This window comes from Entelurus aequoreus, linkage group LG14 (assembly GCF_033978785.1).
Source record: "Entelurus aequoreus isolate RoL-2023_Sb linkage group LG14, RoL_Eaeq_v1.1, whole genome shotgun sequence".
Lineage (NCBI taxonomy): Eukaryota > Metazoa > Chordata > Actinopteri > Syngnathiformes > Syngnathidae > Entelurus > Entelurus aequoreus.
Genome location: NC_084744.1, coordinates 57,169,103 through 57,183,691, shown reverse-complemented (window position 1 = coordinate 57,183,691; position 14,589 = coordinate 57,169,103). Strand labels below are relative to the sequence as shown.

The 14,589-nt window shown below is 31.7% G+C and overlaps 1 protein-coding gene across 3 annotated transcripts in view; it reads right to left on the bottom strand.

Moving 5' to 3' along the window:
- xirp1 (xin actin binding repeat containing 1) overlaps window positions 1-11,778 on the bottom strand; it is a 34,815-nt gene extending 23,037 nt beyond the window's left edge. For 2 of the 3 annotated variants that reach the window (XM_062070300.1, XM_062070299.1), the window contains exon 1: window positions 3,236-3,315. Coding sequence is in view for 1 of the 3 variants with exons in the window: in XM_062070298.1 (XP_061926282.1) it covers window positions 9,515-9,593; window positions 11,685-11,687 (82 nt within the window). In the remaining 2 variants the exon portion in view is untranslated. Of the gene's footprint in view, window positions 1-3,235; window positions 3,316-9,514; window positions 9,594-11,684 lie in introns of those variants that run through there. The other variant, XM_062070298.1, reaches the window with a different exon arrangement.
- Between the last annotated feature and the right edge of the window lie 2,811 nt (window positions 11,779-14,589).

Below are 14,589 nucleotides of genomic sequence, written 5' to 3'. Positions count from 1 at the left end.
GTATTTTCAGAGGCGGTATAGTACCGAATATGATTCATTAGTATCGCGGTAATATACTGATACAGCCCTAGTTGACACCTAAATTTTTTTTTGTTTTAATTTTGTTATTTAAAGATTGTTCACTTCCTGTGTTTTAGTGTCATCACTCTCTAGAGAAAAAAATAATTGTGTCTCAATGAATGGATGAAGAAAAAATAAAAATAAAATTGATTAAAATAAAATTCTAATATGTAAGCAAATAGTTTTGGTACCGGTACAAAAATTATTTCGATACTTTTCGGTACTTTTCGATACTTTTCTAAATAAAGGGGACCACGAAAAATTGCACCGGTATTTTTCAGAGGCGGTATAGTACCGAATATGATTAATTAGTATCGCGGTAATATACTGATACAGCCCTAGTTGACACCTACATTTTTTTTTGTTTACATGTTGTTATTTAAAGATTGTTCACTTCCTGTGTTTTGGTGTCATCACTCTCTAGAGAAAAAAATAATTGTGTCTCAATGAATGGATGAAGAAAAAATGAAAATAAAATTGAGAAAAATAAAATTCTAATATGTAAGCAAATAGTTTTGGTACCGGTACAAAAATTATTTCGATACTTTTCGGTACTTTTCGATACTTTTCTAAATAAAGGGGACCACGAAAAATTGTACCGGTATTTTCAGAGGCGGTATAGTACCGAATATGATTCATTAGTATCGCGGTAATATACTGATACAGCCCTAGTTGACACCTAAATTTTTTTTTGTTTACATGTTGTTATTTAAAGATTGTTCACTTCCTGTGTTTTAGTGTCATCACTCTCTAGAGAAAAAAAATAATTGTGTCTCAATGAATGGATGAAGAAAAAAGAAAAAATAAAATTGAGAAAAATAAAATACTAATATGTAAGCAAATAGTTTTGGTACCGGTACAAAAATTATTTCGATACTTTTCGGTACTTTTCGATACCTTTCTAAATAAAGGGGACCACGAAAAATTGTACCGGTATTTTTCAGAGGCGGTATAGTACCGAATATGATTAATTAGTATCGCGGTAATATATTGATACAGCCCTAGTTGACACCTACATTTTTTTTTGTTTACATGTTGTTATTTAAAGATTGTTCACTTCCTGTGTTTTAGTGTCATCACTCACTAGAGAAAAAAATAATTGTGTCTCAATGAATGGATGAAGAAAAAATAAAAATAAAATTGAGAAAAATAAAATTCTAATATGTAAGCAAATAGTTTTGGTACCGGTACAAAAATTATTTCGATACTTTTCGGTACTTTTCGATACTTTTCTAAATAAAGGGGACCACGAAAAATTGTACCGGTATTTTCCGAGGCGGTATAGTACCGAATATGATTAATTTGTATCGCGGTACTATACTAATACAGCCCTAGTTGACACCGAAATCTTTTATTTGTTTACATGTTGTTATTTAAAGATTGTTCACTTCCTGTGTTTTGGTGTCATCACTCTCTAGAGAAAAAAATAATTGTGTCTCAATGAATGGATGAAGAAAAAATAAAAATAAAATTGAGAAAAATAAAATACTAATATGTAAGCAAATAGTTTTGGTACCGGTACAAAAATTATTTCGATACTTTTCGGTACTTTTCGATACTTTTCTAAATAAAGGGGACCACGAAAAATTGTACCGGTATTTTTCGGAGGCGGTATAGTACCGAATATGATTAATTAGTATCGCGGTAATATACTGATACAGTTCTAGTTGACACCTAAATTTTTTTTTGTTTACATGTTGTTATTTAAAGATTGTTCACTTCCTGTGTTTTAGTGTCATCACTCTCTAGAGAAAAAAAATAATTGTGTCTCAATGAATGGATGAAGAAAAAATAAAAATAAAATTGAGAAAAATAAAATACTAATATGTAAGCAAATAGTTTTGGTACCGGTACAAAAATTATTTCGATACTTTTCGGTACTTTTCGATACTTTTCTAAATAAAGGGGACCACGAAAAATTGTACCGGTATTTTTCAGAGGCGGTATAGTACCGAATATGATTAATTAGTATCGCGGTAATATACTGATACAGCCCTAGTTGACACCAACATTTTTTTTTGTTTACATGTTGTTATTTAAAGATTGTTCACTTCCTGTGTTTTAGTGTCATCACTCTCTAGAGAAAAAAATAATTGTGTCTCAATGAATGGATGAAGAAAAAAGAAAAATAAAATTGAGAAAAATAAAATTCTAATATGTAAGCAAATAGTTTTGGTACCGGTACAAAAATTATTTCGATACTTTTCGGTACTTTTCGATACTTTTCTAAATAAAGGGGACCACGAAAAATTGTACCGGTGTTTTCAGAGGCGGTATAGTACCGAATATGAGTAATTTGTATCACGGTACTATACTAATACAGCCCTAGTTGACACCGAAATCTTTTATTTGTTTACATGTTGTTATTTAGAGATTGTTCACTTCCTGTGTTTTGGTGTCATCACGCTTTAGAGAAAAATATATATATAGATTGTGTACCAATGAATGGATGAAGAAAAAATTTAAATAAAATTGAGAAAAATAAAATACTAATATGTAAGGAAATAGGAATGAAAAAAGAGGAAAAATAGATAACTATGCTAAAATATAGATGACAAATAAAATTTAATAAGACTTGATGTGTTTTTTGTTTTTTTTTGTTTTTTTTAATAAATTTTGATTTCTATTTACTGTTTTAATTGGTTTTTCCCTTTAAAATCGTTTTAAATAATATTTATTTTTATATTGTTTTTATATTGGTTCTATATTTATTTATTTATTGTTTTTATTCAGTCATTGGTGGAGCTAAGGATAATATTTGATTATTGTTTTTAATATTGTTTTTAATATTGTTGTGCAGTACTTTGGAAACATTTTTGTTGTTTAAATGTGCTATATAAACAAAGTGGATTGGATTGGATTGATAAAATAAGAAAAAAATACAATAAGTATTAACTGTGATGGCTCGAAGTCAGCTGGATGGATTGGTAATAAGTAAATAATATAAAATAAGTTAGAATACGTAAAGTTATTAAGGAAAAATAAACAAATACTGTAGATGATGCAGTAAAAAATAATATGCGGCATGAAGATCAAGCAGTGATGAATGACAAAAAAAGAACAAAATATAATAATTGTAACTATAGTATACTTTAGGAAAACAACAATTATGTTTGGTTTAGTAAAAAAAATACATTATAATGGTTAATACTCAAAATATATAAAAAATACTCACTGAAGCTCAATCGGGTGATGGCTCTGTGTTGGTATTTGCCTGCCTTCTCTCTGCCTTTTCACTCCACTCTGACACTCGCCACTCCGATGGCCTCGGCCCGTGACAGCTGATTTTTATCAGAGCTGCCGCCCCCCCACGTTGGGGCGGCTATTTTAGGAGGGTGGCTGGCGGCTGCTATCCCACTGAGTCAATCACCTATGTTGGTCCCCTAAACGACGGGGGCACCCCCCTTCATCTCCGGTTCCCACTGGTAGTTTGTCATCCTCTATTACGGTCCGTTTGTGTGTCAGAATATTTCAATATTGTGCATTTGTGGTCTGACGAGTACACGTTTCAAGTTGTTTGGGGACGTCGTGTCCTCCGGACCAAAGAGGAAAAGAACCATCCGGATTGTTCAAGGCGCAAAGTTGAAAAGCCAGCATCTGTGATGGTATGGGGGTGTATTAGTGCCCAACTTACACATCTGTGAAGGCACCATTAATGCGGAGGTTTTGGAGCAACATATGTTGCCATCCAAGCGACGTTATCATGGACGCCCCTGCTTATTTCAGCAAAACGATGCCTTCGTAGTAAAAGAGTGCGGTAGTACCCGGTAGTCCAGACCTGCCCCCCCCCTTTGAAAATGTGTGGCGCATTATGAAGCCTAAAATAGCACAACGGAGACCCCCGGACTGTTGAACAACTTAAGCTGTACATCAAGCAAGAATGGGAAAGAATTCCAGCTGAAAAGCTTCAAAATTTGGTCTCCTCAGTTCCCAAACGTTTACTGAGTGTTGTTAAAAGGAAAGGCCATGTAACACAGTGGTAAAAATGCCCCTGTGACAACTTTTTTGCAATGTGTTGCTGCCATTAAATTCTAAGTTAATAATTATCTAATTATTTCAAACATTAAATATCTTGTCTTTGCAGTCTATTCAATTATATTCTGTTTTTATTTACGAATTACACAACGTGCCAACTTCACTGGTTTTGGGTTTTGTAATTTCCGGACTATTATTATTATTGTAGCAAAGTTATTTGCAAATGTGTATCTCAATCTGTGCGTGTGTAATCTAATTCACGTGTGTGTGTGTGTGTGTGTGTGTGTGCTAAAGTGTGTGTCTGTGTGTGTGTAATCAGAGTCGTGTGGGTGTGTTTTATGTTGTGTGTTGTTATTATGATTTGTCTGTGTGTAAAAAAAATATCTGTCCCTATTATGATTTTTCTGTGTGTAGAAAAATATCTGTCCGTCTGTATTATGATTTGTTTGTGTGTAAAAAAAATATCAGTTTTTCCGTATTATAATTTAGTCTTTGTAGTAAAAAAATATCTGTCTGTCCGTATTATGATTTGTTGGTGTGAAAAAAAAAAATCTGTTTTTACCTATTATGATTTAGTCTGTGTGTAAAAAAAAAAAATCTCTCTGTCCATATTATGATTTGTCTGTGTGTAAAAAAATATGTCTGTCCATAGTATGATTTCTTTGTGTGTACAAAAAATATCTGTGTGTCCGTATTATAATTTGTCTGTGTGTAAAACATTTTTTGTCTGTCCTTATTATATGTTTGTGTGTAAAATAAATGTCTGTCCGTACTATGATTTGTTTGTGTGTAAAAAAAATATCTGTCTGTCCATATTAGAATTTTTGTGTGTGTAAAAAAATATCTGTATGTCCGTATTATGATTTGTCTGTGTGTAAAAAAAATTAGTCTGTCCGTATTATGATTTGTTTTTTTGTGTAAAAAAAATATCTGTCTGTCCGTATTATGATTTGTCTGTGTGTAAAAAAATATCTGTCTGTCCGTAGTATGATTTGTCTGTATGTAAAAAAATATCTGTCTGTCCGTATTATGATTTGTTTGTGTGTAAAAAAAAAAAATGTCTGTCCGTACTATGATTTGTTTGTGTGTAAAAACATATCTGTATGTCCGTATTATGATTTGTCTGTGTGTAAAAAAAATATGTCTGTCCGAATTATGATTTGTTTTTGTGTAAAAAAATATCTGTCTGTCCGTATTATGATTTGTTTGTGTGTAAAAAAAAATATGTCTGTCCGTACTATGATTTGTTTGTGTGGTATAACATCTGTCTGTCCGTAGTATGATTTGTCTGTGTGTAAAAAATATGTCTGTCCATATTATGATTTGTTTGTGTGTAAAAAAAAAAAAAAAATGTCCGTCCGTTTTATAATTTGTTTTTTGTGTAAAAAAAATATCTGTCTGTCCGTATTATGGTTTGTCTGTGTGTAAAAAAATATCTGTCTGTCCGTAGTATGATTTGTCTATATGTAAAAAAATATCTGTCTGTCCGTATTATGATTTTTCTGTGTGTAGAAAAATATCTGTCTGTCTGTATTATGATTTGTTTGTGTGTAAAAAAATATCAGTTTTTCCGTATTATAATTTAGTCTTTGTAGTAAAAAAATATCTGTCTGTCCGTATTATGATTTGTTTGTGTGAAAAAAAAAAATCTGTTTTTACCTATTATGATTTAGTCTGTGTGTAAAAAAAAATATCTCTCTGTCCATATTATGATTTGTCTGTGTGTACAAAAAATATGTCTGTCCGTATTATGATTTTTTTTTGTGTAAAAAAAATATCCGTCTGTCCGTATTATGATTTGTCTGTGTGTAAAAAAATATGTCTGTCCATAGTATGATTTCTTTGTGTGTACAAAAAATATCTGTGTGTCCGTATTATAATTTGTCTGTGTGTAAAACATTTTTTGTCTGTCCTTATTATATGTTTGTGTGTAAAATAAATGTCTGTCCGTAATATGATTTGTTTGTGTGTAAAAAAAATATATGTCTGTCCATATTAGAATTTTTGTGTGTGTAAAAAAATATCTGTATGTCCGTATTATGATTTGTCTGTGTGTAAAAAAAAATAAGTCTGTCCGTATTGTGATTTGTTTTTTTGTGTAAAAAAAAATATCTGTCTGTCCGTATTATGATTTGTCTGTGTGTAAAAAAATATCTGTCTGTCCGTAGTATGATTTGTCTGTATGTAAAAAAATATCTGTCTGTCCGTATTATGATTTGTTTGTGTGTAAAAAAAAATGTCTGTCCGTACTATGAATTGTTTGTGTGTAAAAACATATCTGTATGTCCGTATTATGATTTGTCTGTGTGTAAAAAATATATGTCTGTCCGAATTATGATTTGTTTTTGTGTAAAAAAATATCTGTCTGTCCGTATTATGATTGGTTTGTGTGTAAAAAAAAATATGTCTGTCCGTACTATGATTTGTTTGTGTGTTATAACATCTGTCTGTCCGTAGTATGATTTGTCTGTGTGTAAAAAAATATGTCTGTCCATAGTATGATTTATTTGTGTGTAAAAAAAAAAAATATGTCCGTTCGTATTATAATTTGTTTTTTGTGTAAAAAAAAATATCTGTCTGTCCGTATTATGGTTTGTCTGTGTGTAAAAAAATATCTGTCTGTCCGTAGTATGATTTGTCTATATGTAAAAAAATATCTGTCTGTCCGTATTATGATTTGTTTGTGTGTAAAAAAATATCTGTCTGTCCGTATTATGATTTGTTTGTGTGTAAAAAGAAATGTCTGTCCGTATTATGATTTGTTTGTGTGTAAAAAAAAAAAATGTCCGTCCGTGTTACGATTTGTCGGTGTGTAAAAAAATATCTGCCTGTCCGTATTATGATTTGTCTGTGTGTACCAAAAATATCTCTGTCCGTATTATGATTTAGTTTGTGTAAAAAAAAATATCTGCCTGTCCGTATTGATTTATTTGTGTGTAAAAAAATATCTGTGTGTCCATATTATGATTTGTGTGTGTGTAAAAAAAATATGTTTGTCCGTATTTCAAACGACGTGAGTGTAAAAAAAAAAAAGAAGTGTTTTTGTATTTAAATGTGTGTGAAGCCGGAACCCTCTACTGGCGGTTGCGTCACACGTGACTTTTGCGACACTCCTACTGTGTACGACTTGTCTGTCTGTACAGCGATTTGAACGTGTAAAAGGATTTGTCTGTAGCTGCGTTTCCATTGCCGTTTTTCGCAAAATAAAAGCGGTAAATATAAAATTTTGATAAAGTATATTTGCCAGTAGAGGGTCCCGGCTTCATACACATCTAAATACGCACATGAAAAAAATTTTTACACACACACGCCGATCAAAATAGGGACAGATATTTTTTTTTATAAAATACATTGACATTGCTGATTGTCAATAAAATATGTTTACATTGCAGATTGTCAATAAAATACATTGACATTGCAGATTGTCAATAAAATACATTGACATTACAGATTGTCAATAAAATACATTGACATTAGATTGTCAATAAAATACATTGACATTAGATTGTCAATAAAATACATTGACATTACAAAATGTCAATAAATACATTGACATTACAAATTGTCAATAAGATACATTGACTTTGCAGATTGTCAATAAAATACATTTACATTAGATTGTCAATAAAATACATTGACATTACAATTTGTCAATAAAATACATTGACATATTACAGATTGTCAATAAATGACATTGACATTATATTGTCAATAAAATACCTGGACATTGTCAATAAAATACATTGACATTACAGATTGTCAATAAAATACATCAACACTACAGATTGTCAATAAAATACTTTGACTTTGCAGATTTTCAATAAAATACATTGACAATACAGATTGTCAATAAAATACATTGACATTACAGATTGTCAATAAAATACATCAACACTACAGATTGTCAATAAAATACTTTGACTTTGCAGATTTTCAATAAAATACATTGACGATACAGATTGTCAATAAAATACATTGACATTAGATTGTCAATAAAATAAATTGACATCGCAGATTGTCAATAAAATACATTGACATTAGATTGTCAATAAAATACATTGACATTCCAGATTGTCAATAAAATACATTTACCTTACAGAATGTCAATAAAATACATTGACATTAGATTGTCAATAAAATACATTGACATTAGATTGTCAATAAAATAAATTGACATCGCAGATTGTCAATAAAATACATTGACATTAGATTGTCAATAAAATACATTGACATTCCAGATTGTCAATAAAATACATTGACATTAGATTGTCAATAAAATACATTGACATTAGATTGTCAATAAAATACATTGACATTCCAGATTGTCAATAAAATACATTTACCTTACAGAATGTCAATAAAATACATTGGCATGACAGTGTCAATAAAAATACATTGACATTAGATTGTCAATAAAATACATTGACATTCCAGATTGTCAATAAAATACATTGACATTCCAGATTGTCAATAAAATACATTGACATTAGATTGTCAATAAAATACATTGACATTAGATTGTCAATAAAATACATTGACATTAGATTGTCAATAAAATACATTGACATTCCAGATTGTCAATAAAATACATTGACATTCCAGATTGTCAATAAAATACATTGACATTAGATTGTCAATAAAATACATTGACATTAGATTGTCAATAAAATACATTGACATTAGATTGTCAATAAAATACATTGACATTAGATTGTCAATAAAATACATTGACATTAGATTGTCAATAAAATACATTGACATTAGATTGTCAATAAAATACATTGACATTATATTGTCAATAAAATACATTGACATTAGATTGTCAATAAAATACATTGACATTCCAGATTGTCAATAAAATACATTTACCTTACAGAATGTCAATAAAATACATTTACCTTACAGAATGTCAATAAAATACATTGGCATGACAGTGTCAATAAAATACATTGACATTAGATTGTCAATAAAATACATTGACATTCCAGATTGTCAATAAAATACATTGACATTAGATTGTCAATAAAATACATTGACAATAGATTTTCGCTAAAATTCATTGATGGTTGATAAATTCTGGTTTTCAAGAAACTGTTGACAAGCGGTCAAACAGTTAAATAAAAAAAGACATAATAAATTGTGACTAAAGTCTCAGTACGGCCGTTGAGCAACAGCGGTGCTATGATACGAGCTCCAGAACCTCCCAGGGCCGAGGTCTGCGTCACGCAGCGAGAACCGTCGGTACCAGCGTCACTCCTATCTTAAGCAGGTGTGCCAACACACATAGTTATGCCCCTTCCTCATCTTTTTTTAGCCCGCCCAAGGGCGACGCAACATTGCCGAGCCCGACGGTGATGTGCACTTTCAACTTTTTGGAGGGCTCGGAGATGGATTAGTTTAATATAGAAAAACACGTGATAGGACAGATCTGGGGGTGACGTGGGATGACACATTTATGTGGCTACGGACGACAACTCACCCGATGAGTATCTGGAAGATCTGCTGGAAGACACTCGGAGCCCATTGGAGGTCCTGGCTCCCTCCTCCGGGGTCACTCTCTGTCAGTGGAGGCAATCGTAACATACTTATAAAAACAAAGCATTCATTTATTATTATTTTCTTTTCAAATAAGTAGTTCACCTCGTTACTTTATGAATTAGTGATACATTTTTTCAGTGGTCCTTGTAACCTTAACCTCAAAAAGCACAGGATTGCAACCAAATTTAGAACAGCAAATAGTGGTGTTTTACTCGTTTTATAGCACAGACCTAAAAGCATATAAACTCGATGTCAGTAAAAGTTGTAAACAACACATTTACTCCCACACATTAAGAGCATTTGTGAACTACAGTAGGAAGGGGATTAATATGGCCCCATTTATTACGATTTACCTGACACGTGAAACGTGACGGATTGTCAATAAAATACATTGACAATGCAGATTGTCAATAAAATATATTGACATTACAGATTGTCAATAAAATATATTGACATTACAGATTGTCAATAAAATATATTGACATTACAGATTGTCAATAAAATACATTGACATTACAGATTGTCAATAAAATACATTGACAATGCAGATTGTCAATAAAATATATTGACATTACAGATTGTCAATAAAATATATTGACATTACAGATTGTCAATAAAATACATTGACATTACAGATTGTCAATAAAATACATTGACAATGCAGATTGTCAATAAAATATATTGACATTACAGATTGTCAATAAAATATATTGACATTACAGATTGTCAATAAAATACATTAACCTTACAGATTGTCAATAAAATACATTAACCTTACAGTGTGTCAATAAAATATATTGACATTACAGATTGTCAATAAAATACATTAACCTTACAGATTGTCAATAAAATACATTAACCTTACAGTTTGTCAATAAAATATATTGACATTACAGATTTTTAATAAAATATATTGACATTACAGATTGTCAATAAAATATATTAACCTTACAGATTGTCAATAAAATACATTAACCTTACAGATTGTCAATAAAATATATTGACATTACAGATTGTCAATAAAATACATTAACCTTACAGATTGTCAATAAAATATATTGACATTACAGATTGTCAATAAAATACATTAACCTTACAGATTGTCAATAAAATACATTAACCTTACAGTTTGTCAATAAAATATATTGACATTACAGATTTTTAATAAAATATATTGACATTACAGATTGTCAATAAAATACATTAACCTTACAGATTGTCAATAAAATACATTAACCTTACAGATTGTCAATAAAATATATTGACATTACAGATTGTCAATAAAATACATTAACCTTACAGATTGTCAATAAAATACATTAACCTTACAGATTGTCAATAAAATATATTGACATTACAGATTGTCAATAAAATACATTAACCTTACAGATTGTCAATAAAATATATTGACATTACAGATTGTCAATAAAATACATTAACCTTACAGATTGTCAATAAAATATATTGACATTACAGATTGTCAATAAAATATATTGACATTACAGATTGTCAATAAAATACATTAACCTTACAGATTGTCAATAAAATACATTGGCATTACAAATTGTCAATAAAATACTTTGACATTAGATTGTCAATAAAAATTAATTGACATTAGATGCTCAATTTGTGTTTCATCTGACCACAGAACGTTCCTCCAGAAGGTTTTATCTTTGTCCATGTGACGTCGGATGAAACAAAAATGTAGCTGTTTGTACCAATTTTGTCAAGAGTGGTCAACAATTCAACCAGAAGCTTGTGGACGGCTACCAAAAGTGCCTTATTGCAGTGAAACCTGCAAATATTAACATTGCTGTATGTATACTTTTGACCTAGCAGATTTGGTCACATAATAAATTCATAAAAGAAGCAAACTTCATGAATGTTTTTCATGACCAACAAGTATGTGCTCCAATCACTCTATCACAAAAAAAACAAGAGTTGTAGAAATGATTGGGAACTTCTTTACAAGTGTATGTAAACTTTTGATCGCGACTGTGTTAATGAAAACTACAACTCAGATGTATTCTAGAATCAAACAGCTGCTGTGCAATAACTACAATATTTATAGTATTAACACTTTTTAGGGCGCAACAGACGACAAAACGCACCATAAACCCCAGCTGTGTACGGAGAGAGTTTGGCCAACTCAGTTTCAAAGTCGGAAGCAAACATTACAACCGGCAACATCAACGAGGAACTACAATTACCTCGGTTGTACACGAACTCTGCAAGATTCCAGCTGCCGAGTTGAAATAATGAGAATGAGGTTTTAAGTGCACACATCACGCCCTATGGTAAGAATGATGGAGATATTAGAGGAAGGCCGCGTGCTTTGAAACAATGTCACGGCATCGCCCCCACATCATCACTGCATCATCACTCTACTTAGTGACTACTGCTTGTCTTAGTTCTCCAAACAGATCGTTGTCCAAGGTCTTGCTAGGTGGGGCATGTGTACCGCACTACCACCTGGTTCTGGGTTCCAAATCTCAGTCCGGATCAGAATCTTAGGTTGGTTTGGAGACTGCAATTTTCCCAAAGAGTGGGGCGTATCCCAGACATTGATACAACGTTGATTATGTGTTATTTAAAACTGACTTTGAAACAATGTTGCAAAATAGTTGTGTTTCTAAATTGAGACCAGGTAGTTGGTTGGGAAATGACCGAATTTCGATGGTCCAAGCAACGTCAGAACCTGACGTTGAATAAACGTCGTTAAAAAGCATGTTGTTTCAACGTTGTATTTGTGTTGTAGAATAGTGTTTGGAAAATGACCAAATTTCAATGGTCAACCTGACGTTGAATAAACGTTAAAAAGCATGTTTCAACGTTGTATTTGTGTTGGAAAATGACCAAAATTCAATGGTCAAAGCCACGTCAGAACCCAACATTGATTAAATGTTGTCAAAAAGCATGTTGTTTCAACGTTGTATTTGTGTTGTAGAATATTGGTTGGGAAATTACCAGAACTCAATGGTCAAATCAACGTCACAACTTGACGTTGAATAAACAATTAAAAGCATGTTGTTTCAACGTTGTATTTGTGTTGTAGAATATTGGTTGGGAAATGACCAAAATTCAATGGTCAAATCCATGTCACAACACATTGATTCAACGTCGTCAAAAAGCATGTTGTTTCAACGTTGTATTTGTGTTGTATTGGTTGGAAAATGACCAAAATTAAATGGTCAAATCAACGTCACAACCTGACGTTGAATAAACGGTAAAAAGCATGTTGTTTCAACGTTGTATTTGTGTTGTAGAATATTGGTTGAAAAATGACCAAAATTCAATGGTCAAATCAACATCAAAACCTGACGTTGAACAAATGTTATTAAGCATGTTATTTCAACGTTGTATTTATGTTGTGGAACATCGGTTGGAAAATTACCAGAATTTGATGGTGAATCAATGTCACAACCTGACGTTGACTAAACGTTAAAAAGAATGTTGTTTCAACGTTGTATTTGTGTAGTAGAATATTGGTTGGAAAATGACCAAAATTCAATGGTCAGATCCATGTCACAACCCAACATTGATTCAACGTCGTCAAAAAGCATGTTGTTTCAACGTTGTATTTGTGTTGTAAAACAGTGTTTGGAAAATGACCAAATTTCAATGGTCAACCTGACGTTGAATAAACGTTAAAAAGCATGTTGTTTCAACGTTGTATTTGTGTTGTAGAATATTGGTTGGAAAATGACCAAATTTCAATGGTCAAATAAACGTCACAACCTGACGTTGAATAAACGTCGTCAAAAAGCATGTTGTTTCAACGTTGTATTTGTGTTGTATTGGTTGGAAAATTACCAAATTTCAATGGTCAAATCAACGTCGCAACCTGACATTGAATAAACGTCGTCAAAAAGCATGTTGTTTCAACGTTGTATTTGTGTTGTAGAATATTGGTTGGGGAATGACCAAAATTCAATGGTCAAATCAACGTCAGAATCCAACATTGATTAAACGTCGTTAGAAAGCATGTTGTTTCAACGTTGTATTTGTGTTGTAGAATATTGGTTGGAAAATGACCAGAATTCAACGGTCAACTCAACGTCACAACCTGACATTGAGTAAACGTCGCCAAAAAGCATGTTGTTTCAACGTTGTATTTGTGTTGTAAAACAGTGTTTGGAAAATGACCAAATTTCAATGGTCAACCTGATGTTGAATAAATGTTAAAAAGCGTGTTTCAACGTTGTATTTGTGTTGTAGAATATTGGTTGGGAAATGACCAGAACTCAATGGTCAAATCAACGTCACAACCTGACATTGAATAAACGTTAAAAAGCATGTTGTTTCAACGTTGTATTTGTGTTGTAGAATATTGGTTAGAAAATGACCAGAACTCAATGGTCAAATCAACGTCACAACCTGACGTTGAATAAATGTCGTTAAAAAGCATGTTGTTTCAACGTTGTATTTGTGTTGTAGAATATTGGTTGGAAAATGACCACATTTCAATGGTCACATCCACGTCACAACACAACATTGATTCAACGTCGTCAAAAAGCATGTTGTTTCAACGTTGTATTTGAGTTGTAGAATACTGGTTGGAAAATGACCAGAATTCAACGGTCAACTCAACGTTACAACCTGAAATTGAGTAAACGTCGCCAAAAAGCACGTTGTTTCAACGTTGTATTTGTGTTGTAAAACAGTGTTTGGAAAATGACCAAATTTCAATGGTCAACCTGACGTTGAATAAACGTTAAAAAGCATGTTTCAACGTTGTATTTGTGTTGTAGAATATTGGTTGGGAAATTACCAGAATTCAATGGTCAGATCAACGTCACAACCTGACGTTGAATAAACGTTAAAAAGCATGTTGTTTCAACGTTGTATTTGTGTTGTAGAATAACGGTTAGAAAATGACCAAAAGTCAATGGTCAGATCAACGTCAGAACCTAACGTTCAATAAACGTCGTTAAAAAGCATGTTTCAACGTTGTATTTGTGTTGTAGAATATTGGTTGGGAAATGACCAAATTTCAATGGTCAAATCCATGTCAGA